Source organism: Pagrus major, chromosome 14 (assembly GCF_040436345.1).
Source record: "Pagrus major chromosome 14, Pma_NU_1.0".
In the NCBI taxonomy this organism is placed as follows: domain Eukaryota; kingdom Metazoa; phylum Chordata; class Actinopteri; order Spariformes; family Sparidae; genus Pagrus; species Pagrus major.
The window spans coordinates 5520368-5547654 of record NC_133228.1 but is presented as its reverse complement, the minus strand read 5'-3'; the positions used below and the strand labels follow the sequence as shown (position 1 = coordinate 5547654).

The following is a 27287-nucleotide window of genomic DNA, read 5'->3' as shown; positions in this document are numbered from 1 at the left end:
ACAGCTTGTGTAGTCCAAATCTCTGTAAGTCATTTACACACTCGACATGCAGTTGAGCTTGTGCAACCGCTTCAGACACTTTTAGCTTGCAGCTACAGTGAAGATATTGGCTTGAAAAGGATGTAAATAACCCTTTCAAACAGGTCTGTACGGTCTGTGAATGGTCTGAAATATCTCGACATTGTTTCTTGGAATTGATATTACTATTTAGTTGTTCCAATGTAATTTTTAAAAAGCTGTAAGTGCCACGAAATTCTATTCGAGTATATTTGGGTAAGTAACATAGCATTATTATGTATTATGTATTTATTATATATGACTTCATGTTTAAATTTATACAAACAAACCAAAACAGGGTGTACTGTCTCTTTAAGGGCTGTCACTGCTCGCTCCGTGCTGGCCTCCCGCTGCTTGTTATTTTCTGCAACAAGATGGCTGTCGTTCCTGAGAGCAGAGTCCTCACTTTCAGCGTTTTTAAATGGAGCTCTTACTCCTCTACATATTTACCTGAGTAAGTAATACACACGTTAGTTGGCCCGGCATATGCACTAGGTTTTGTGTCCACATGTGGTCTTCCGTCGCCTCAGTGCACCACTGTTTCTTCCAGCCGGCCCGGCTGGCCTAGCTCGTTTGCGATCCGAACCAGTTAGCTTTGTCAGGGGCGAAGGGGGCGTTTGGTTTGCTTACCCAAGTGCCGACAGTGATGTTGCTGGCGATCCATTGAAGCATTTGTGGCTAACATTAGTATGTGACGGATTGCATGTTTAATAGGACAGCATTTAGACATTACTTTGAATGTTGTAGTTATTCGCCAGTGTCATTGACATCATTAAAGCGATAGTTGTTTGTCCGTTATGCACGGATCATCCGTTGTAGGTGCCTTGTGTACGTCAACTTATATTTTATTCTCTTCAGATGAGATTGTTTTGATTCAGCAGCCCTCGATATTTAGTTTCTGACAATAGTTCAGCAAATTGGTTGCAACTTTAGACTTATATGTCGTCAAAACAGTGATTAATTTAAGAAGTTGATTCAGCAGCGTGAAGCCCGGTACCCTTGTACGTGAAAAACGAACGTCCCCATTAGCTAACTGGCACTCTAGGGCTAAAGTAGGAGACTAGCGTTAGCTGCTGTTATCTAACCAAATAGCTTTGCTTTAGCAACCACAGCTAATCGGCTTGTTTACCAGCTACTGGAAACTGGTGTTATGAAACGACTTGTCACACTTTATGGTTGATATAAACAAACAGACCCACCTAAATGTTATAATTTATGTGTGAAGTCACTCATAGTTTTTGAGCATTCGCCTGTTGCTGGTTCAGCACTAAAGGTGCAGTTTAGCTGTAGCTGCTTAATATTAGCCTGCATACAACAACAGTATGCTAGCTTATATTAATGTTAGTTATACATAAATGGACTCATAGCACCTTCTGACATAGTCTAACTGGACTTAATAGGCACTAGTTTATTATTGTTATTATTATCATTATAATAATAATAATAATAATAATTATAATTAATTATAATAATTATTAATAATAATAATTAATTAATAATTATTAATAATAATAATTATTAATTATTATTATAATTCCCTTACCTTTCCATCTAATTTTTCAGACACAGACATACACACCCATATTTATTCTGGCCTGTAGTGAATTGTGACTCCTGTGTCACAACATTGATGTAATATTGTCTGCTGTTTACTCCTGCTGTGATGTCCCACAGGTACAAATAAACTACTTTTCTCTCTGTTTGTTTTTCAGGAACATCTTGGTGGACAAACCTAATGATCAGTCTTCCAGGTGGTCTTCTGAGAGCAACTACCCTCCACAGGTAGGTTTGCTGCTGTAAACACAAACTGTGAGGTTCAGGGAGGCCTGTGGTGGTTCATTTGTTTAAAAAAACAGTGTACAATATACTATCATAATTATAATCACATCTTCTCACAGGAAGATGTGGGAACAGGTTTCCCCAGATCTTCCTGGTATCTTTACAAGCTTCATCTGGCTGTGGCCGATAAGATCACTGACCTTCTTGCATTTGATCAACAGAAACAAAGTCACCACCAGTGTAAAGCAATCAGGATCAGAGCCCATGCTGCAGATTAGAGATGTGCTGGTACATTTTTTTTTTCCAGATAACTAAACTTTGCGCACAGCCGATAGCCAGTCCCAATCCAATTCCACCTGTATACTAGTAACCCTGTACAGATGTTATGTTATGGATGTGTTTGAAGTTACATAAGTCACTTGCCATCAATGGATACTGGCTATCTGTGCCGTGAGAAAAAACATCTGTTAAGGTGTATATAGGCACACAGTATGCTGCTGAGAAGTAGCAAGGGCGTAGGACTGATTATGATATTCCCTAAGTGGTAGTGAGGCTTCTCTGCTCTGTGCTTCAAGTGCTCACCCAGCAGTATGCAGGCCTGAAGTGTCTGCAGTCTTAATACAATGAAGAAGCCGTTTCCCATTGTGTCTCTTGAACCCATTGACCGAGTACAGCTACGCTGTGCCAGGCAGAGTTTGAGGTTAAATCTGAAAGTTTGTGTTGTATGGTGAGAGGAAATGAAGCATTTCAAAACAATGGTTAACCACTCAGCTGTCTGCTTGAACGCGCCAGTCTCAACATGTTTCTGTCTAGTAAAGCAGCTGGGTGGTAAAGTATGGCTGAAAGCTATCAAAATAAGCAAGAAGCAAATAAGTGTGATTGTTTAGGCAGCATTTTTAGTATAATGTATTTTATTATAAGTTCAGTCACATTTCCACTATTCAGCCAATTAATTTCAGTATTATTATTTGTGCCTGTCTGTTGGTATTAATTTGTCAGTATCAGTTTTTAAAAAACAATGTTTGTATGAGAGCTTAAGTGATTAGTTCATTAAGTGATTAAGTTGATCTGCAGAAAATGACTCATTTGAGTCAATGTTCAAGCATAAATGCCACATTCCACAACAACACACATTCCCTAGCTCCAGCTTCTAAATTGTAAGAATTGTCTGCAAACTTTTCTCCTGTGATTAGCAAGTTGACCGTTTGGTATTTGGACTGTTGCTTTGCCAAAATAAGCAGTTTGAAGAAATTGCATTGGGGATACGAAAATTTCCATGTACATTTTTCACAGTTTTTTTTTTACATTTCATAGAACAAATAATAGATCAATAATCAAACTTATAATAATAAATACAAAATTAAGATATTAAAAATGTGAATGAATGAATGAGATTTGGAGTCCTAATGGTATCAATCTTGAGTCATTAACATGTTCGATATGTAGACATTTCAAACAGACAGCAAAATTAAAGCAATGTATGGGCCACATCACAGACAAGAATCTAAAAGTCATGACCTTGATGGTAGAATCAGACTGTTGACTAATGACAAATTGAGGCAAAGAACAAGAGCAATGCCTGGCAGCAGAGTCAAAAGTCAGTAGAACTGCTTTTATTTTTTATTGATGATGAAGATTGAAATTCATGTGGAAGGACTGAGAATGACATCAGTGTTTATAAAAGTTTCACCCTAGATGAATAATGATTATGGCTCAGGACGTGGATTGGTAGACTATCTGTCTTTTATGAGTGGATGTGAAAACATTGGTCCCTGGGGTTCGTTAAATGCCTGTTTTCCAGTAGCACATTTAATCAATGTTCTGGCCTGTGGTCTCCACTCGTTCTGGCCCACTGGCCACTGGTGATTTGTCATTAGATGTGCTGGCTTGTTAGAGCACCAGTGACGTGTGGATGCTGCTCATAGATTGTGTGTAATGCCACTTACCTGACGCAGTAGATTGACCCTGCTCTAGTCATTTAGCTAATGAGCGAATCTTTTCACAGTGGTTGCCCTGCCATAAGCACAGGCAATATCCTGCACTCTTCCACACACACTAATGGCACCACAACTCTGCTCTTTGCCTTCAGTCTGCTTCATGTCTCCTCTCACCTTTTCTCTCTATTTATTTCCAGTTTTTAATCTTGAAATTGGAAAGGCCGGCAATTGTTCAGAGCATCACCTTTGGGAAGTATGAGAAGACTCACGTCTGCAACCTGAAGAAGTTTAAAGTGTTTGGTGGGATGAGTGAAGAGAACATGACAGAGCTTTTGTCCAGGTGAGACATCACTGCTTGTGTCAGTCCAACTGCTTATTTTTTGTTCATTTTCAGCAGCTTTAATGTGAACTTGCAATTCCATTAGCAGCATTTTTTGTTTTCTTGTAAAAGAAATGGGGAATGTTTATAGCTTGTTGGGGGCGATGCACATTCTTGGAGAAAGGTCTGCCTCAGAAGGTAACTTAAGGGGAAATAATGTCCCAAAGGCAATAAATTATCTGCAAGGCAGTTGCATTATTGATGTCTGGGATTGATTTTGTTTGATCCGGTCTTCTAGCAGAGGTTCTGTATCCAGGAGCTTGTAATTGGCGCCAATACTGACCTTAAAGGCATTTTTTCACTACAGGAACTTAACGACCCATTGAGGAGTTTGCCCTAGGTTCCGCTTTGTGTTTCCACTGTGTTTTACAAACTGAGACATTTTGGATATAACTGAAAAGGTGGCACTGGGAAAAAACATCATTTTAATGTGCTGTTTAGTAGGTGATTGGAGTTCAGTTGCAGGACAGACAACAATGGGGAAAAAGTGTGGCTGTTAATATTTCCCTTAACGTTTGTATATAATGACTATTAAAGCTCAGTATAAGTAAATTAATGGAGGAGCCCCACCTGTAATAGGAGGTTAACGGAATGAAGCAAAGAGAACAAATTGGTGGGGAACAGACTGCAGGATGTGGTGAAATCATTTTACCTTTCTTTCTTTTCTTCAAGAGTTATGTATAGACATATAGCATTTGGTTGCACTGCCCACTGTGTTGTTAGTGTCATAATACTGGAATTTCTAACTTCAATACAGTACCATTAAAAAATGTCGATATTCGATAACATGTTCAATACCACAGGGATAATTGACACAATATTCAGGGCATACAAATTTTTTTTTAATTATAAGACAATTATAACAAGGCTTGTGTACTGTGTGTTAAGAACAACAGCATTTGAATTTACTTCTGACCACAGCCCAAAGAGTGGGAGCAGGTGAGAATATGTGGGCACTGCAGCGGTGTGTGTCTCTACTTGGTGCCGGAGAGAAGGGAGAGCGAGAAAGCACAGCTGTTATCGGTATTGAAACAGTTTCAGATATTCGGTATTGATATTTATCGATATTTCAATAGCTCATCACTTCAAACTCTTCATCATCAAGGAACCCAAATTGGGCAGAGAACAGTGCAAACGGAGGCAGAGTTTGTTAAAAAAATACACATTGACTTTCAGGTTGTTGGGCCTGGGCTATATGAAGTGGACGGACTACTGATTAGATGCTATTTATCCACATTAAATACAGTTTATTTTTCAGTACACTCATGAAATTCAAGGTTTTCACTATTACTTACAATCATTCAGTCACGGAGCGCCAGGGACTTAACTTTTACTGACACAGTAAGGCTGCACAATATGGTGAAAAAAAATCATACTTTGATTGTTTTGGCAGATACAGTGATTTCAGTATGAATCATGATTAGTGGGAATCACACTGAAAAATACTATTATTTAGGGCTGCACCTAATGATTATTTAAAAAAAAAATCTATTAATCTAAATATTATTTTTTATTCCTCGATTAATATAACAACAAATTTACCGAAATTAACATTTTAAAACTTGTCATATATATTTCAATATTTTATTCAATCATCTTCAATCATCAACAAACAAATATGACAAAGTATGCACTGCAGGGAATTATTCCCCAACAAAAAATAGCCCAGTCTAAACTGGTACTGTGTAATCCTAATTACACAATATATATTACGTTTGGGTGGGGACAAAAAGTAAACGGGTAAACGCAGCCGAGCGTCACATTGCAGTGGCCAGTCGCATAAGCTGGCAATCAGGAGGGCATGTTAATTAGCATGGATAAATACTGCAGAGGTTAGGCTTAGGGTTAGGGGTTTCACTTTCACTTCGGTTCGGTCTTTACTTAATCATATTGCTATTGCGCTAATGTTTTGTGCTAATTAATTTTGCTGTTCTTTGACACAGCACCCCCGAGTGCATTATGTTGACTTCTATTATAACTAAATGCCATGTATCAGAATATAATCTATGTCGGGATACCCTTAGTAAGCATCCGGAGGAAAAGTTTAGATTGTTGCATCCTTAGCTTTGAATTGATTTATTTGATGACAGTGATGAGCAAAATGATGTCCGCTTATTATTGGCAGGGTCACGGCGGGGCTCAAGCCGATCCCAGCCAACATTGGGCGAGCGACGGGACACACCCTGGACAAGTTGGCAGTTCATCACAGGGCTGACATATAGGGACAAACAGCCATTCACGCTCACAGACTACATCCAGAAGACGTTAAAACTTGTTTTTACCTAGTCTTAAACAATAACATTCCGAATAAGGCACATAGTTTTGTCCAAAGCTTCTATGACGAGCATTTCTAAATCCATTTTTTACTTCAGTCTCTTTCAAACTCAGTGTTGACTAAACGGTGTTCAAGCCCTGCTTGAACCGAGAAGGATTTAAAAGTATAAACAAGCCAGTGTCCAACACAAGTTATAGCATCGTGCCTGAAAAGGGGCAAAAATTTGCGTGTTCACCCAGGCGGTGATGTTTTCATTACAGCAGATCGAAGCTGGAGCTGATAAATACCCAAGACTACTGCAGAGTAATTTGACCAGGATTCTACACATTCATATTGAAGACAGAAGCCAGTTGTTGGCTGTTGTTGGTGTGTTTTTTTGTCCAGGGTGAAAGGGGCACATTAGAGATTTTCAGTGTGGTCTTTTGGACTTTTTCGACCCCACTGTGTGCCAGCTCTGGTGATACATGATCATTTATAGAATATGGTTTGCTCATACATGTACACCAGTAGTTTAATTTCTCATTAATACTGTATGTGAAAACTGAAAAAACTTGCAATCAGTGCAGGAACATTCTCTGAGTAATTGGTGGATTACACCATCCAGTTAATCCTCCAGCTTCACTATATTACCAGACTGCCTGTTTGTTAAAGAAGAGGACACATCATAGCTGCCAGATGCCAAACCGACAAATGGAGTTTGGTTAACTGCCAGATTTGAATGACTGTCCAACATTTCATAGCACATGGATGCAGTTGGCAACTTAACTCAGTGATAAAAATGTATGAAACATTTTTCCTTGTCTTCCAGTGGCCTTAAGAATGACTACAACAAGGAAACATTCACCTTAAAGCACAAGATTGACGAGCAGATGTTTCCCTGCAGATTTGTCAAAATAGGTGAGAGCTGATGTGGTTTATCAATTGTTGTCTCTGTTGATAAGATACACGGTGAATATTTCTGTCTTTTACACTGATTCCCCTTCTCCATGTGTGCTGTGTTTCAGTGCCTCTGATGTCTTGGGGTCCTAGTTTTAATTTCAGCATCTGGTATATTGAGCTGCATGGTATCGAAGATCCTGACGTGGTGCAGCCCTGCCTTAACTGGTACAGCAAGGTAAGCAGTCAATGGTAGACTGTGGGTTACCGACAAAGGCTCGGACTGAAAGAGTAGATTACAGATTCAGCAGGCCTGAGACTGTAATTAGATGGATTAATCAGACAGCAGGAGAACTTAACTTCTGCAACAAAGGCCTCCTTTAACAAAACAAACATTCTTTAGCAAGGCACCTGTGTATAAAAGCACTCCTTCAGTCTTTCTTTGATCAGACCAGTGTGAAAACAGTGAATTGGCTACATTTTTGTAAACTGGTATTTTAGCAGTAGAGCATTAATCAGAAAGAGTTTCATTAATTTCTCATCAGCGCAGGGCACTATGACGTGAAGTTTATATCGTGGTATAATTTGAAGCACGGACGGTATTTTTATCATAGTATATCTGTTTGTCCTAAAATTTCAATATAAATGCTTCTGAGGGAGTAAAATACCATTTTTGGCATCTGCAGAGCAGCTATTATGCAGTTTTTTCACTAGCACTTTTGGCCACTCCAAGTCAAACTGACCCGCGCTGATTTGCTTTTCCATTACCAGTTTTACTGCGGCGAGTTGAGCCGCGCCTCAAAGCAGGCCGCGGTGAAGTCTCGAGACTGCAGCCAACCTGTAACAAGCACCTGTCTCCCCCTCAAATCAATACTCAAGTCACGTCTGTGCTGGAAACCTGAGAGAAAGACGTTTTTATAAGTCTGTGTGTTCATCTCTCAGTACTTTTGTAGCTTCTAACTGAATCTCTTCAGTTTCTCTCGTCCTGTTTGTACTTTCAAACATCTGCTGAGTTTGGGTTAGGGTTAGTGTTTGTCGTGTTCGCTTTCAGTGTCATGTGTAGTTACTGCGGTTAAAAAATGCAACGTTTCCTGTAGTGCTGCTTCATAATAAAAGCTTTTTAATGACTAAATAATGGGGGGCTTTTATTGTGAAGAAGTTAGAGGAAATTAAACATGTTTGTAAATGAATTAGTGGAGCCACTTTGTTAGCTGTGATTCTTCGATAGTACTGCGGGGATCAGGACAAGCACGTCATTGTTTTAAGACACACCTACAAGCAGGTGGCCCAGTTGAACAGATGAAATACATTCTTTTAACTGGTGCACACAAGGCCAAACTGTGTATAAGCGACACATGACATTAAACTCCCTTGTGTTTTTGGTCGTCCTTACACCGTGTGAGTTCACATGATCAAGTGGTCTAACAAATCCAGGTGCCTCGCAAACTACAGTAAAATGACTACAAGAACTTAACCTAACTTAAGTTAATAACTGACAACATTATGATTTAAAATAATGATACACTTGATAAAGGGTAAGTAAACACATCTAAAAAGACCAAGCATTTGGTGCCAACATCTCGTGGTTGGTACTAGAAAGAGTTAAGGTTTAATACCCAGATATTTAGGGTCACTCAAATTCTGATGTCCCCTTTGTCAACTGCTCCAATAAGAGTTATGGGTTGTGGTTGTGGACTGAGCCTAGATCGGTTTCCTCTCCATTATGCTCTTGCAGTACAGAGAACAGGAAGCCATCCGCCTTTGCCTCAAGCATTTCCGACAGCATAACTACACAGAGGCCTTCGAGTCACTGCAAAAGAAGACTCGGATAGCACTGGAGCACCCAATGCTCACCCACCTGCATGACAGGCTGGTGCTGCAAGGAGACTTTGATGCCTGTGAGGAGCTCATAGACAAAGCTGTGAGAGGTATCGTACCAGAGCAAAGCATCACAGGTTACTGCTGAGTTACCTCAATGTTTTTTTTAAATTCTGACTCTACTCAGTCAAGGCCTTTATGTTTGGTTTTTGTTTGTGTTAATGGTGATTTTGCCATAATTGATCCTCTTCTCTCCTTGCTAGACGGTTTGTTTAACCAGTATATCAGCCAGCAGGAGTACAAGCCCAGGTGGAGTCAGATCATCCCGAAATGCAACAAAGGTACAAGCGCCCAAGAAATCAACCGAGACGACATGAACAGTGAGACCCTCTATTCAAGCGGGAAATGTTCCCGATCCGTCAATCAAACATATCAGCACACTGTGAAAGCTCTGTGGCCTTGTAGCTAAAGCGATGCCACCCTCCCTCTTTTTGTTTGTTGTCTCCCTTCCGCCCTCTGCTCCTCCCATTATTCCACCCATCACATCATCCTCTCTCTCACTTTCCTCTTCGTCATCTTCCATCTCCCACGCTCATGTACCATCCTTGTGTCCTCCTTCCTCCCCTCCTTGCAGGTGATGGCGACGACAACAGGCCGGGGATGAGGGGAGGACATCAAATGGTCATTGACGTCCAGACTGGTAAGACCCACGCAGCCAGTGTTATGACTTGGCTGTTTAATCAACGCTATGACTCATGCCCTCCTACACACGCTCAGAACGCAAAGCTCTATTACTGTTTAATCGAATTAACCCTCCCTCCAACTACAGCCCTTCTCCAAAATAAAACAATCCAGAGGGCATTTCTCTTCTTGGAGCAGATAAATCACGACTTTTGTTTTGTCAGAGACACACAACTATTGTTTGTTGGTGGTGGCGTATTTGACTGAAGGGCATCTGAAAAACAAAAGCCTGCATTGTGTGTGTGTGAGAAAGAGTGATGCAGTGTCTGCAACGTGTGTGAGGACTGAGAGAAGGCATTGCATCCCTCTGGTCTGTGTCTCAGGCTGCACACACTGACCTCTGTGTTTTGGTCGCAGTAGATGATAGGAGCAGTTTATACAGGAGATTCCCAATGATTTCTTATTCAAAGGTTCTGTCTCATCCTGATCCTGATCATTCTCACTCACTCTCTTATTTTCTGTTGTGTTTATGTTGGAACATACAGAGGATCAGTGTGTGTCTCACTCAGGGAATGTCCTAATGATTAATTTCCCTGAGGTTTAAACTGACGCTTCAACTTACACTATGACATGTCTAAACAAAGAAAACAGTCAGAAAACTTTACAGAATAAACATTGTCCTAAAAATATTGAGTAAATTATAACTGCCATTTTAACCTGTTATTAACATTCTTCAGCAACCAATCCCAATTTGGGGACTTTTGGGACGTTTTGGGACACAGGAGTCAAAGGAGTGGCCTTTTTTTGGTTACTGTTTACTGTATTTGTAAAATTTGACATGCTAACCATCAATAAAATGTTGTCTTCTTTCGTATATTTAATGTAAATGATTAAATCAGTCAAAACATTGTGTTCTAAGAGCTGCTGGGATGTAAGAGAAACTGTAGACACAGAAGCAAACAGACTGGTACAGCGGTGCTGCAACAAAATGCCACTTTTGGGAACAGGACAGAAATAACCTAATGCATTGCAAAAATGATTTTGCAGATGCGGACAAAGCTCGTTGCTACAGGTGCAACAAGTCTTCTGTATGTGTGGGGGCGGTAACACCAAAAATCTTTTTAAAGCTATAGGGAAGGCACATCACTTCAGCCTAAAGACAAACTTGCTCGAGTTCATCTTTCATCGTCATCCACTTCCAGTGTGTTAGGTTATTAACTATACAAACATGAGTTAATGATTAAAATAACAATTAGTCCACTGATTGTTTAGCTATAAACAGGTACATTCATACATTTAATCAAAAATGGTTGTTCAGAAATTCACTGTTCCTCCATTCAGCATCCTCTGGATGGAGGATATTATAGGCCATAATTAAAATGCAAAGTCCAAATACAATATTAAAACCTAAAATAAATCCAATTTAAAAAATATTATTATTTTATTACACAACTAATCTTTTAATAAATAAACTTAAAAAGAAAAAGTAAATAGAAAAAAAACAACTTAAAATGAAGGGTAAAGTGAGTAAAAAATTAAAAAAGTAAAATTTGAAACACAACAGCTGAACTGGAAATGCTCAAACTGAAAGCACTTGCAAAGGTGAAATTCTAAATGGCAATGGGAATAAGACAAGGGAAACATTAAGTGTGAAACTCAAAATGGGGAATTGTTAAGCTTAAATGACAATTTGTTCTCCTTTACATCAAGGGCAAATAATCAGTAGATCTCAGCAATATATTTTTTAGGCTACAGCTGACATGATAATGAATAAAATCAGTAACACAAGAAATCTGTGAATGTAACTTAAGTTATCACATGCAGACAAAGGAATATTCTGCTGTTTTTTTTGCACATGAGCATTTTGTATCCAAGAATTAAAATAGTAACCACTGATACCCCAGTGACAAATTGGCCACATTTTTGCACCTTGACCAGACACGGTCCAGCCATATACTTGTCTTGTTAATCCAGTGGTTAGGTCATACAGGGTGTATAGGTTGACCTTTACCTCCTAAGCCCGGTAGCTACATGTGGTCACAGTATCCTTAACATTAGGAGGCATGAACCAGGATCATTTTCAAACACCAAAGCGCATATTCACAGCCATACAAAAATGTAATTTTGATTTAAAAGTACTGATCCTCAGCCCAAAACAAACCTATTGTTGATCATAACCAGTGACTCATTGCATACTTATTGGCCTTCACAACTCATTTTCTGGCCCAGGCTCAGTTTTGGAATTGTAGCCGTAATGGCTGAACTTATTTCCTCCTACACAAGTCTCTGATACAATCGCAACTTCCCACAACTGCCATCTGCCTGAGCTGCAATGGCCTGTGTTTGACCCAAACAATGATGTTTTCATAGCAGAGATTGGGAAAGTATTGGAGTTGGAAAGAGGTAGTATATCACAATACATCATGTGTTGTGTCGTTTTAACGCCACAGTCTCCTTTGCCTTGTGACTGAGTAGTTCCCAAATGTTAGTGATTCCCAGATTTGTTTTAAGAATATTTTTAAAATGATAATGTGTTGGACCATCTCATTCCAAACCAGAATGAATATCCAAAAATGACTGCTCTGATCCGATTCACTCACTCATGTGTTTAAAAGACTAAGAAGGTGATGCAGTGTGTCTGTGTGTGTTCTGCCTGTGTATGTGTTCATGTTCACTACTGCAGGCTGGATCTAACCATGTGATGTTTCTCCATGTTGATATCTTTGTCTGCAACTGACTACATGCTTACCTCGGGGAACATTTAATGCCTTATCAAAGCATAACTTTAATTGGATTATTCAGAGTAACTCTGAATATTTAGTGTGTGACAGTTTCTGTTGTTGGTCCCTGCAGAGACCGTGTACCTGTTCGGGGGCTGGGACGGCACACAGGACCTGGCTGACTTCTGGGCTTACAGCGTTCAGGAGAACCAGTGGGCCTGCATCTCCAGAGACACTGAGAAAGAGGTGCGTGAGATCAGAAAACATTTTGTTCAAACACAGATATATATATATTGACAAAAGACACCAAAACGTACAAAATATGTTCGAAACATTTTATGAGTGAAAAATTGTGGGAGTGTTTGCTTCTTAAAATCCTCAAACTTTCACCATGTTCCAGTGATTTGAGCATGAAATTGTTTTTATATTTTCATGGATATTTCTTGTTAAGAAAACCAGATGGCACATTAGGTGTTAACCAGAAAAGGGTTTTAGCTTTAGTCTCATGGGCTTCAGGACAAAGTTTAGGTTTTCTTCATATTTGGTCTTTACTTGGGTATTTTCATTTAATGCTACTTTATACTGCTACTGCACTACATTTTTTTCAGCTGTAGTTGGTGACTCCATAGAAATTCAAATTTATAAAACTTTTAACTAATACCAGCAATCAATTAACAAATTTAATGTATTATTATAGGTTATGGCAGTGAAGAAATTAAAATTAACTCCACCTTTACTAGTCAATACATAAGTGATGCTTGCATATTCATGCATTAATAACTCTAATCCAACAATATATATTATATATCAAAAATTTAATTATTCTGCATAATGACTACTTTTACTTTTGGTGCTTAAGTTAATAGTGGTCTCAAGTAAAATTTTAAAGTATTTCTAAACTGATGTATTGCTACTTTTACTAAACTTAAGGATATTTATACTCCTCCCACTACTGCTCCTGTGCACGTATCAGAGTGGACCAAGTGCTCGCTCGTGCCACAAGATGTGTATTGACTCCCAGCGGCGTCAGATCTATACCCTGGGCCGGTACCTAGACTCCAGTGTCAGGAACAGCAAGTCTCTGAAGAGCGACTTCTACCGCTACGACATTGACGCCAACACCTGGACGCTACTCAGCGAGGACACGTCAGCTGATGGGGGGCCAAAGTTGGTGTTTGACCATCAGGTACCTCTTGTTTCATGTATACACTGGCTGGGAAACCGAAACTAGCTGAGCATTTTGGTACTGATGATCACTTTGCTAGGTTACGCTTGTATTTGACTAGTGAAATATGCTTGTCTAGTCTACTGTCATTGATATAAATAACGTGGAGAAAAAATAGGAAACACCTTTCAATATGAAGCAAATTAGTGCAACAATCCCACATATTGCAGCTTTCAAAATGACAAAGCTCGCACCACTCAAATATATAACTGTCATGTAGGTAAGATTTCCTAGACTGAACTGATTTCAAGGTGGGTGAACATTATAAACTGGTAACTGAGTGTATGGCATTGTGTAAGTATGTACATTGAGATCTAAGACAATTTGTGTAATGTCTAATGTTCAAGCTAATTTTTCAATATAAATTTCTTGTTTAGAAAGTATGTGTACACCTCATGACACAGAGAAAACCTTTCAGAGCTGAAACAATTGGTCTAACTAGCAACATCTTTAATAAATAATTAATTAGTAAGGTAATTTTTAAAGCAGAAATCCCATAAGTGCTCTTGATCTAGCTTATCAAATGGGAATATTAATCAGTCTACTGTGATAGTAAGCTGAATATATCTGGTTGTCAGCCTGCAGGTTTGGACAAAAAAGCAATTTCAAGCTCTCGCCTCACACCATGTCTGCGGGGGAGGTGTAGCATGAGCAGCATATTAGCAGAGCAGCAGCAGCTTCAGTGCTCTGTCCTTGACTACACAGGGTGCATTCACATCAGTATTGACTATAGATCACCTGTGTTTTGGTAGCTTTAGATCCCAATGCACAGTCTGCGTAGCTAAGTGTGTAAAACAGAAGAAAATATACTTGAAGTGAAATTTCATATAATATTGAGGTCATAGCTATAGGTTTTGTCACTTTAAAGAAAGATGTTTTTTAGTCAAAGAAAGCTGTCCTTGGCTCAAACACATCTCAGTTGAATCTCTTTGGGTTCTTAAGTAGAAAAATGAATGAAACAGAATCAGACAACATAACATAGTATTGAATATTAGGGTCACATGTGTCTTCATTTGCCTTTTCTGAAGTTTTTCATGCTCAGAGGCAGGACCAGTTTTTTCAAAAAGTGCTAAAGCATTTATTAATCAACTCAATAAAAGCTCATATATGGAAACCAAGAATTGTAATATAACAGTGAATCTACTCTCATTAAGTCCTCTCTTTAATTCTTGAACGCAAATAGTGGAAATCAGAAACTCATCCTGCTGTACTTTGCAAACCCTCTTTCTGAACTCCCGCACTTCCTGTTTCCTCATCTCTTGTCCTCTTTGACCTCTCCTCTTCCTGCAGATGTGCATGGACTCGGAGAAGCACATGATCTACACTTTTGGTGGGCGCATCCTGACATGTAACGGCAGCGTGGAGGACAGTCGGACATCAGAGCCTCAGTTCAGCGGCTTGTACGCCTACCACTGCCAGGCCGGAACGTGGAGCCTCTTGAGGGAAGACTCGTGTAACGCCGGGCCGGAAGATGTCCAGTCTCGCATTGGACACTGCATGCTCTTCCACACTGTGAGTCCACTCTGCCCTTCTGAAGACATGTCTGAGGATAATTCTGCTTGGTTGTTTTAATCAGATACTTTAAGCTTTAATGTTAATCATTATCTCTGTGTTTCTCCATTTCTGCCTTTTTGTTTCTTGTACCTTACAATCATAGAGAAACCGCTGTCTGTACGTGTTTGGAGGTCAGAGGTCAAAGACGTACCTCAATGATTTCTTCAGCTACGATGTGGATGGAGACCATGTTGAGATCATATCTGATGGCACGAAGAAAGACTCAGGCATGGGTAAGATTTGTCTTCCGTCGTACACTTCTTTCTCTGTGTAGGAAGAGGAATCATCAAGGCCAATGCCATCACACAGTTTGAAATGCTGTACAGTATAAGTTTAGAACTTGTCAAAATTGATAGGGGTTATTGATTGATAAAGCCGCACTGGTTGGTCAATAATCTGATATTGTTCTTTTACAAAGAATTCTCAGTCGGAGATTTTGTCACTTGCAAGGGAATTCAGCATCAAGTCAAATTTTAACTCTGAAAAACACACAGTTAGCCCAGTAATCAATGACTTTGTGTTGGTTTCCTCCAGTTTAATAACAAGGAAACTACAGTTTGGATGACAGCAAGCCTTTAGGAAGACAACTGCTGGCTAAACTGTAACTTTGAACCATCAGCAACTGAAACGATTACTTCTTTGTATTCCCTGCTTTGCTCAGACCAAAATAAACGTGCATTACAGAGGCATACAACCGCAGTGCGGTAAATCTAGTAAGCTATAATATGAGAAAGTTTGTCTTATTTTTTAAGAGGTGTGTCTCTGTAGAGATTCTTTCCAATAAGTTGTCAGACACTTACGATAACAATCTGAGCCTGTCAGTAGCAAAGACAACCAATTTCAGTGGACGACGTTGACAGTGTGCAATTTGCCCACTGAGATCACATTGCAGCCCTTCATGGCTAGCAACTGAAGCGCTCAATACTGGACCAGTTTCAAAAATTGTTGTCCCCATTAGTCACAAAAACCAGATTGAAAAATGCCAGAGTTCCCCTTAAAGACAGAGAGCTCTGAGACTTTCAGTTGTCTCTCAGTTGTTGGGGTCTCGGCCGTAGACTATCGTGGGTAGTGCAAAGCCACAACGGCACTGTGTTTTCTCTCAGCCGCTATGTTGAACACTAGCTATGTACCTTATAGGATTACATGTTACTGTCAAACTTGATTGAATGATTATACAGGTTATGAGGTTGGGTAGGCTAAGCTAGGTTAACCTAACAGGGCAGCAGCAGGCTAAGTGTCTAAGTTAGTACGTTGCATAACAATCATCTTCCAAAAGTGTAGTGTAGTGGAAGAATGCTTTATGAATGCTATAGTAACATGTTTTGGTTTAACGGTTTAAATTTGAATGTGTCTGTTATATAATCTCAACACTGGCTTCCATGTTGTGTCTTTGTAGAAAAACAGATTCATATTGAAGCTGGAAAACTGTTGTGTTACTTTGAATATTGACTCCCTTGCATGTTCACATGCAGGATGAAACAGAGCTGGAACTCAAAAAATGTGATTTCAATATAAATTCCCCAAATACTTGTTATATCGGGCACTCCTTGCGCTGTCATTTTCAAAGCCACCACCTGACTCATGTGGCTGAGGGTTTTTGGGTAGCTGCCCTGTAGCCTCAGGGGTATTGTTTAACACAAACCTGTGGCTCCGTCACACAAAGTAAACAACCTGTGATCATCTCTGCTGCTGCATTCAGAGTCTAATGGGCTCTGTGTGTTTGTGGGCTTCTCTGCCTCTGTCAGATGTGACAGATTCCCTGCCTTAAAAGCTCCGACAGCAGTCACACACTTCCTGCCCTGTTAGACAGATTGACTGAACTCTCTGCCGCACTCTCGGCTCCACCTCAAACACAGCATAAATAGACCCTTGTCTCACCCTCTGTTCTGTCAGAGCCGAGTAGGGAGAGAGAATCTTGACGTAGTGATAATAAGGGAGAGAGAAATTGAAAAATTCAAATGGGTGTGTGAGTGAAACAGAGCAAGAAAGAACAGAATGTTTTTTGGCAGGAAGGAAGGAGCAAGCCTAAACAGTTCTCTCTTTCTCATAATCAGTGTCACATGTTGATGTGTGCTGTGGCTCAGCACTGCAGCAGTATCTCGTGTTGTTGGTCTTCACGTGCTGACCCGTAACCCCCGACTCTGTGCGGGGGAACTTACGTCTGCTACACAGCGTGCTGTCTGTCTGCCTGTCTGTCTTAGCTCAGCTGGGAGTTCTAGTCAAATTAAGCTCATTTAGATGATATCACTGTGATAAATTAAATATCGTCTGTGTTGTCCCACAGTTGTAGCACAGTTGGAGAGTCTCAGAGTCACCTCTATGCTACAAATAGTGTCTGTGTATTGGAAAGTACTATTGATGATTCACAGTTGCTGTATGTTGTCTGGTTCTATGAAGCTTCCTGGATAAAATACCATCATGTTGTGTTTTTCCCCTCTGTTGTTTTAAAGATGTTTGAAACTATAAGGCCTGCCTTTGCAGTGCTTTGCTCAGTTGTCTTTTACAAGGTACAAGGTAAATTTATTTGACATTTTTTAAACACTGGCTAAATAAAATTAAATAATGTCAGAGTCCTTGAGTCCTGCTACATCTATTTTATGGAGTGTTGAGTGTTGTTGTTGAGGATGTGTTCAGGAGTCTCACAGCGTGGGGAATGTAGTCTGGTGGTTTGGCAGTGGAGACTTCTGTATCTTTTGCGTGATAGCAGCAGGTTGAACACGCTGTGGCTGGGTTGGCTGTCATATTTTGGTATCCTTTGGGCTCTGTGCAAACATCTCACTTCACCAATGTCATTGGTGCTCTGTAGATGGTACCAATGATGTTCTGGGCAGTTTTAATCACCTGCTGTAGAGCCTTCTTGTCCTGGGATGTGCATAAACCATGCCAGTTTGTGATGTTTCCAGTCAGGATGCGTTCTACTGCTTCTTTGTAACAGTTGACCAGAATCTTGCTCTGGAATTTAGCTTTCTGAAGTTCCCATAGGAAGTAGAGCCCTTTCTGTTCTTTTTAAACCAGGGTGGTGATGTGTGATGAAGGTTCTCAGTGATGGTAATTCCAAGTAACCTATAACTGTTTACCTGCTGCACCTCCGCTCCACTGATGTAGACAGCGGTGTGTCTTTGCCTGCTTCCTTCTAAAATCAACAATCAACTCCTTGGTTTTGCTGACGTTGATTGTCTCTGTGCACCACTCTGCAAGATTGTTGATTTCCTCTCGATATGAATCTCTCATCGTTGTTTATGATACGGCCAATGATGATGGTGGTGTTGTCCGCCTACTTCACAATAGAGTTCTCTTGATGTCTGAGAGTGTAGTCATGGGTGTACAGTGTGAACAGGAGGGGGCTGAGCACACAGCCCTGGGGGGGCTTCGTTGTTAAGCACTAACGTAGAAGAGGTGTGACTGCCAATCCGAACTCTCTGGGGTCTGCTTGTGAGGAAGTCCAATATCCAGTTGCAGAGTGTTGTAGTCAAGCACAGAGTGTTTAGTTTTCCAATTGACTTCATGGGTGAGATTGTGTTGAAGCAAACTGTTTACTTTGTGGCAATAAAATGTGTTGCTCAGAATTTCTTTTCAGAAGATAGAGATACCATCATGACAGGAATAACTACTGTATATTGTGATTAAAAAAAAAAAATGTTGATTTGTGTCAGTAAAATAACATTAACAATTGAATTTAACAAATGATCTCAATTTGTTTGCAGTAAAAATCTAAATGCTGCTTGATAGTTATAATAAAATCATTCAAAATCAACACGTTTAGCAACACATAATTTACACATGCATACTTATTAAACAGAAATATTAAATAGTCTTCAGATTTTATTGAAATATAGCTTCAATAGGCAGAATATACTCTTTAGTGCACAATGTTAACTGGAGTAAACAGATGTATTTTCAGTCACAGAAATAAGATCTACAAGAAAATATTATTAAACTGTTTAAAAGTATTATTCCTGAATCACTTGTTACACTGTTGATGTGTGGTGTCCGCTGCAGAAGACATTTACATAACTCTTTAACAAATTCACTTGTTAAAGAACAAACATTTAAAAAAATTGATCCCTTCGTGATTTAATAATTTGTGCATGAAACGGTCATAGTTGAATTATTCCTGTTTGTCTGGAATTTACAGTGGCAGTTACCTCAGCAGATATTCAGCTCTAAGTCTGTCAGTTGAGTGATCATCATGATTTTCATGCTTGTTGTGCTGTTGTGCACAATCCATAGAAAAAAATGCAGAAGTTCTTCAGTTTGACTTCAGAAAATGGAATCAGTCTTTAACATGTCAGTGCTGTGCTGAACTGTTGATGCAGTATTAATTAAGATTAAACTAGATTAGATTAAGTTTCTATTAAACAAAATGTAATTGTATTGAAACACAGTAATGTATGATTCAATTACACATACATTAAGTAGAAATCTTCACAAATCATGTTGCAGCATGCAGTATTGAACAAACTAACTGCCATATGAGCGCTGCATGCAGCCCTAACAAACATTGTTTACATTTGGTCATTTGATCAAGGCTTTGACTTCAGGGACTGCTGGAAGTGCTCTTATTGCTGACCCACACAGGGAACTTAACCCTCAGTCATGTGATTTTTGCTGCCTTGCTGCACCTACAGCAGGTCTGCTGAAATAACAGGAGAACAACAGTGTGTGTCGGCGTGTCTCCATCACACCCATCCTCATTTGCATGCTGTTCACTTCTTCTCTGCCGGGACTTGTTGCCATGGAGGCGTATTGCTGTGTTATCAAGTAGTTTTCTTTAGCTCTGCTTTATTTTACATTTACTCTTCTCTCTTCTCTTTTGGGGTGAAATAAGTGTTTCCTCCTTGCTAACAAAAATGTACTGACTTGTAAACTTCATTCAAACACTGTCATATTCTTACCTGAGCTAAATCAGATCTGCTGGAGGAGTGGATGTTTTTTTAATTTCTGAGCCGACCTCCCTGCCCATTTATCGTTGCTATTTTTTGCCTCCACAGTACCGATGACAGGCTTTACCCAGAGAGCCACCATCGACCCCGAGCTCAATGAGATCCACGTCTTGTCAGGCCTCAGCAAGGACAAGGACAAACGCGAGGAGAACGTCCGCAACTCCTTCTGGATCTATGACATTGCACGCAACAACTGGTAGGAGAGAGATAAACACACACACACCACCACCGCAGCAACAAGGAGCAAGCACACACACACACACACGCACACAGGAAATCCTTTCACACACACCAGCTCTTTGTAGCCAAGATGTTCACCACAACAGATAACAGAGAGAATGCATGAAAACAACACACTCTCGCTCACTCATCAATGTATTTATACAGATTTCACCACTGCAGAGAGTTACATTTCAAAGCATTTCCTGACCTCTCAGGCCTCCACGAGGGAACTGCATGTTCCCAGTGTCTATGTGATTATGTGTGTGCGTGTGCGTCCACTTTCTGTATTTGCACATGTCATGTTTTGGATCAGTGGCTGTGAAAGAACAGGCTGCATCCCTTACTGTTCCAGTACATTGATTTCAGTAGCTGTTCTTGTACTCGCTGTCCAGTGAAATAAGTCAATGAGACACTTGCAGAATTATGTTGACGTGTGCTCGTTCCTCTCTCCTAAGTCTGTGTGGGTGCATGTCTGTCTGTGTGTGTGTCTGTGTGTCTGTAGGAAGGGACGGTGAACACGCATAACAAACTGAATTTGTTGAACATCTTTTCCTAAGGGCTTTAGGAGGGCTTTAGTTTTTTTTCGTCACAAATGTAAATTTTCTCCCTACTCTTTTTTTAATGTGTGTGTGTTCCTGCGCAGGTCATGTGTGTATAAGAACGATCAGGCAGTGAAAGAAAACCCGAGCAAGGCTCTGCAGGAGGAGGAGCCGTGTCCACGCTTTGCACACCAGCTGGTCTACGATGAGATGCACAAGGTAACACACAGTTCACACTCTCTTATTTCATACACTTTCACTTTAATTCATGTTGCATCCAGTGAAGACATTTCCTGGCTCCACTGCTTGATCACAGCTGTCTTCTGTTACATGAACAGCAAATAACACTGGTGAAGAGCTAAGAGTCAGAATTGTAAAGAGGATTATAACCCCAGTTGTCTCAAATTCTCTCAAAGATCAGAAGAAAAATCACAAATTCAACTATGCATGAATAACTGTTAAAGGTTGTTTTCTCCTAACCTGTCACTATTTCTTGCAAAAATGAACAAATCAGAAGACTTGATGCAAAAGTAAAAAAAGTAATTGCATATTTGACCTTTAAAATAATCCAATTCTGAACCAATCTGATATGCCCATGTTAAACAAACCCCAACCCCGACAACATGCTATTTGGAAGTGTGTTGTATGAACAATCAGAGTTGTTTGACAAAAAGTTTTGAAACAACAGCACAATTTTTATTTTTTTTATTTTTTTTGATAATCTTTTGGCTGCTTTAATCACAACAAAACTCTGGGGCATTAAATAGTTTTATTTTTAACTGAGGAAAGAAAAAGATCACTCATTATGTAATACTTGATGTGACTATCCAATATAACTAAAGACAGTGATAACAGTTTTGTAAGTTTAGCAAAAACATTTTCTTAGATTTAGTTTTCTTAAGTTTTTAATATATATTTAATTTGGGGTTTATAGGTTCGTATGTATATTTCATCAATGTGTATTTCCAGGTTCATTACCTGTTTGGTGGAAACCCTGGGAAGTCTTGTTCTCCCAAGATGCGGCTGGATGACTTCTGGTCCCTCAAACTGTGTCGGCCCTCCAAGGAGTACCTGCTCCGCCACTGCAGATACCTCATCAGGAAATACAGGTGTGTAGCTTTTTGAATTACAGCCTTAACACCACATCATAACATGTGCTTTGTCTTTAATTAGTGCACCAATATCATACACTGATACTCATTATCAGCATCCCTACTGATGTTCTTAAACAGATGGGGTATTGTCAAGGACTGACTAAAATACATTTAAATGATGAGTCACAATACCCAAACAGTATAATAATTAAAAACAGCGTTGGTCTGGACCTTTTAACACAGAAAAACAATCCCAATCAATGTCGTGCACTGAGGTGTCCAAAATTCAAATAAATGAAAGCTCTGGTATCAGATCAGTCATTTGTATTGGCCAGTATCGAGATACTGAAAACAAGAAAAACAAATGGTGAAATCAACGTGTCCTCAGCCTTTCTGATGTCGAGTTCCGAGGAAAAAAACTAGTGTTGATAAATATTTGGGACATTATGAGGTCCGTCCCAGTCGAAACCATTGTACCTTCAACTTATTTCCCCTAAATAAATCTGTACAGATCCTAATAGAAGATCAGAAAAGACATAGATTAAGAGAAGTTAGATGGATGAAAAAATGGTTCTTGGTTAATTGCCAGACATTTCATGTATGAGTAGGACAAAATGATGCAACTTAATGTCATGAGGATGTTCATGTTGTTTTCAAATTCCATTTATTTACCATTTGGTGACATTTGGTGTTTGTTTGTTTTGTTCCATTTGTTCACAGCAGTAGCCACTGTTGAGGAGCTGATTCTTTAAAATGAAAAATACCATTTCAGGGCTCATTTATATGTCAAGAAAAGACCTTTGACTTGATAATGTAATGTGATAAGGTAATGGAAAGTCAAAGAAAGGTAATGGAATCTTCCGTCCAGGTGATGATAGGAAACCTGAGTTACTGAGCTGTGGGGTTATTTCTGCTTTGTGTCTGTTGCCATCTAGTGTCTTTCTGTTGTAACTGCAGCATGTTTACCTTGAGTGTGTTTTGTTTGGCCAGGTTTGAGGAGAAAGCCCAGTCGGAGCCATTGAGTGCACTAAAATACCTGCAGAACGACCTGTCACTGACGGTGGACCACACAGACCCTGATGAGACCAAAGAGGTATTATACATTAATAGTTTGGTTTTCAGTGGAAGTTTTAATAAAAATATTTTTGGCTAGAGAAAAGAGCTAAAATAAATGACCATGTGAGAGAGATGAAAAGAGGAAACCCCATACATGTGGAGGAAAGAAAAAGCATAAGAATGTGTGTATACGAGATGGAGGTTGAAATGTAAATGTTACAGTTTAGAAGAAGAGAAAATTTGGATTAAAGACTTGAATGTTGAACCTCTTGGTTTGTGATTTATGCAGATGTCCCATTTACATTAGAACGGGAGCTGTAATTTATAACCTCCATCTGTCCAGTTGGATGTGTAATGAGAAGGTGTATTCTGCCCTCATTTGTATGCTGAGGGTTACAGCAGCTGCTGCAGCATGAGCTTCATCTGCTGCGGCTGTTTGTTCAATACTCTTTAATGTAAAAGGATCTCAGACATTTGCTTTGTGCTTCAGTTCCAGCTCCTGCCCTCGGCTCTCTTTAAGTCTAGCTCTGACTTCATCCCTCTGGGTAAGAACCTGGTCTCTGATCACACAAAAACACCACATTTATGTTCAGACATGACCACGATTTAGATGAAGTTCAGTATTGTGAGTCCTATAAATGAACCAGGAGCTGCTTCACTTGAGAAAGTGTGATTTGGTTTTAAGTCTGATGGAGGCTGCTTCAGTTTAGAGTAAAGGTCGACTGATAGTGAAATTTTCAACACCAAAATAATATCCATAGTTAGACAAGCTATTAGCTGATAAATGGGCTAAAAATAATGGAAATTAAAAATTTTTGACTTTAGTAGAAACTGAATAATTTCTGAAGTGAACATGTACGTCAAAGTAAAAAATACCAGAGAAAATAAATCAATAAATTTAAATCACTGAACATCAGACTCAAAGTAATAAATTCCTAAATAAATATATGAAGATCAACCCTACCGTAAAAATCTAGATGGGAGTGATTTTTATTTTTTGTGCTTTTATTAACCCTCAAATTAAGTAATTCCAGTAATTTTACTGATATTGATCTGCAGGAGATTGTTGTGGTACCATGTGATGAGGATCTCCCTCAGTCCTAAAAATAGTCTCTAAGTCAAGACAGCATGTGTCTCACTGGAAATTATTCACTGGAATTAGGGCTGGGCATATATGTTGTCTTAAATTTGGGATATCGTGACACAGCATAAGTGTCGTCTCTTTCTGATTTAAAAAGGCTGCATTACAGTAAAGTGATGTCATTTTCTGAACTTACCAGACTGTTCTAATACTTGTCTCTACCCACTTATTCATTATATCCTCGTTACTGATGATTATTGATCAGAAATCTCATTGTGTTAATAAATTGTGGAAGTACCAATAGTCATCCCTACAATATTGTTGCAATATCGATATTGAAGTCGAGCCCATTTGGTAAAAAATATTTTGAAGTGCTAACATTAATGAAGTGCCTTTGAGAAGATTTTAAAATATCAAGATATATATTGCGATATGGCCTAAAAGTATTGTGATATTATTAGCCTTAAATATCAGCCTTAACTAATCACTCATGTCAATATAGTGATACCTTTCACCAACAAGTACTGCTTATATGAGTCTGCTAAGACATGGACTTGTGCACGGAGGCAAGTTAGTCTTCTTTCCTTGTTCTGCAGTAACGTATGACTGTTGCGGTTCATATATGATACGTTTACACCGGTCAAAACAAATCATTAGTCCCAGCATCTATCAGTGTAAAACTGAATTGAAATAAATCAGCATAAACATGATGAAAGTCCAACGCACTTTCTGAAATTAGTTTGTTTCTGTTTTTGTTTCGACCTCTTTCTCTCCCCAACCTCTCCTCTCTTAGGGTTCTCAGACGTAGACCAGACATACGCTCAGCGGACGCAGCTCTTCGACACGCTCGTCAACTTCTTCCCTGACAGCATGACCCCGCCCAAGGGCAACCTGGTAGACCTCATCACGCTCTAGCCTCTCCGACCCTTGACACACCCACCCCTCCTCCATCGCCTCACCCACTGGACTGAGTGAACACCTACCCATCCACACACCTGATGGGACAGAGGAGACAGAGACCAGTTATTTTTCTATTCCTGAACCCTGCTGGTGGGATTATTCTTAATCTGGAGCCTCCTGCTGCAACAGTCTGTGTTAGCAGATGGTGAGGGTCATAAACACACACTTAAACAACACTGGTATTTGGATATGGGCGCAACTCCTAAACCTGAGGTGTGTTTGCTTATCCCTTTGGTTTTCATGCTGATGAAAATTTCTTGGCACATGCAAAGCCCCTCTGAACTCTGCCAGACATCACTTATGTTTTTTCATCTTCACTTGATTTTATTTCTCCGAAAAGTTAAAGCCAAAAAGAGGATTTGTAAGCATTTGTTTACAATCTTTTTCATAGATTTTCCCTTTTTTAAGTGTTGGATTTCTGCTTTGTACCCACGCAAACTTCCACAGTCGACCACAGATGTCCGACTACATGTTTGGAGTAAAACAGATGAGGAGCATATGTCTGTTCAGACCAATTGTTGTGGAAGTGAAGTTCAAATTCAATGGTTGTTAATTTTTTGACGACAGGACGATGTGATCACGATCCAGGAAACCACTTCACTCCACAGCTACAAGCGTATCTTTCTATTGGTAAAATATGAACATCTATCCTGAAAAACATTGATTTTGATGATTTGCTTAGCTTGCTTTTCTATAGCACATGCCCCTATTTATCATTGTGACGCCCACGCAAAGGCAAAAAGAGTAAAAAAAAACTAATGTAATAGTGTTGTATGAACAATAAGGAACAATTCTATGAGATGAAGTTTAATATATATCTAAATATAACTTATCTTGGTTTTGGTTGTTATCCCTGTAAAACTGGTGAGTACATTTGGATTTACTACAGAAGAAACAAGAGATGACTTCATCTGCAAATAATGGACTTTAACTTCATTGCTGTACAGGATATGTAAATATACATATAGGACTTTTTTGATTGAACAGATTCTGTGCTGGATCTTGTTCTTTCTTGCCCCGTTTCATCAAAAAGTCAGGTACAGTAACTTTCTGGCTCTACTTTTAATACTTATTATTACTTATTGGGAAGAATTGAAAGCAATCGGTGTGCGTGCGTGCGTGCGTGCGTGCGTGCGTGCGTGCGTGGGTGTGTGTGAAGTGCGGGTGCCAGTAATCCAGTTTGACAATTAGAGTGGGAAAAGGCATTTTAGGTCCGTTTGTCATGGTGTGTTGACACAATGCTCCTCTAGTGTTATGAATTAGTGAAATATCTTTCTTTTGTTCTTTCTAAGAATCCCAAGTTGGGCCCCTTAATAGTTTTGTTTTGTAGACAGCAGCGTTGAGTAGAATGAGCCTAGCCTCTGCATCATCCATTAAAACCATGTAATGAACACACTCGTCAGGTATTATACCACTGATACCATGGCCAGCTGGCATCAAGTCTAGCAGACATGAGTTGGTTTTAGTTGACACAGAAGATTTTGACACACAACTGTCTGCCTGTCAAGTCTTTACTCATCCTACAAAGAGTGAACGCTAGTGGAACATGAGGAACACTATTCAGTGTCAGTGACTGGGATGTTAATCACTGAAAATCTTATTTATTATTCCTGATAACAAGATACTTGAGTGTGTGAAACTGCTGGTTTGTAGTTCAGTGTTTCCCACAGACTGACTGTGTACCTGTGGTGGTGGGTGGGAGGTTGTATCAGACCCGAGCCAGCAACCAGTAACCTACGCTAAACATTATAATCAGTGCGTTTACAGGAGGGATGTACTGGAACATCTCTACCTCTCTGTGTTTCTCTGCAGAGCATGTGTGATTGACAGTAGACTGGATGGGAGCAGTGACGGCAGATGGTCTATTAGTTAATATATTGTGGATGGTGTCCTCCAACAAATAAAAAAAATGAAAGTAAAAAATGATAAAATAGGTTGTCAAATATACCTAGGCAGCCCGCCCAATTAATGTCTATGTGTGGGAAACACTGGTTCAACTGTCTGTGGTAAATGAGGAAGGGAAACCCCCTACAAAGGTTCCCATCAACACTAACTTTGGAATGTCTTTCACAGTTGTAGGAAAAAGCCCTG

General features: G+C 39.6%; 1 protein-coding gene across 2 annotated transcripts; it reads left to right on the top strand.

Annotated features, from left to right (window-relative positions):
- The first annotated feature begins 420 nt into the window (after positions 1-420).
- mkln1 (muskelin 1, intracellular mediator containing kelch motifs) lies at positions 421-26192 on the top strand. 2 transcript variants are annotated; one of them, XM_073480493.1, is made up of 18 exons: positions 421-511; positions 1770-1839; positions 3971-4113; positions 7236-7324; positions 7432-7541; positions 9039-9231; positions 9385-9501; positions 9756-9821; positions 12656-12768; positions 13496-13708; positions 15038-15259; positions 15405-15534; positions 20293-20440; positions 21110-21224; positions 21975-22114; positions 23090-23192; positions 23646-23700; positions 25030-26192. In XM_073480493.1, the coding sequence occupies exons 1-18, from the start codon at positions 432-434 to the stop codon at positions 25149-25151; spliced, it is 2229 nt and encodes a 742-aa protein (XP_073336594.1). In that variant the 5' UTR covers positions 421-431; the 3' UTR covers positions 25152-26192. The 2 variants fall into 2 exon arrangements, with proteins under 2 accessions (XP_073336594.1, XP_073336595.1); XM_073480494.1 differs by having other exon boundaries at positions 429-511; positions 9385-9462.
- Positions 26193-27287: the final 1095 nt, after the last annotated feature.

Excerpts from the sequence above, each read along its gene's own strand:
- mkln1 (XM_073480493.1), top strand. The coding sequence starts at position 432 with ATGGCTGTCGTTCCTGAGAGCAGAGTCCTCACTTTCAGCGTTTTTAAA. Across the intron at positions 1,840-3,970 it reads AGAGCAACTACCCTCCACAG|TTTTTAATCTTGAAATTGGA; the intron begins GTAGGTTTGCTG and ends ATTTATTTCCAG. Across the intron at positions 20,441-21,109 it reads GACATTGCACGCAACAACTG|GTCATGTGTGTATAAGAACG; the intron begins GTAGGAGAGAGA and ends GTTCCTGCGCAG.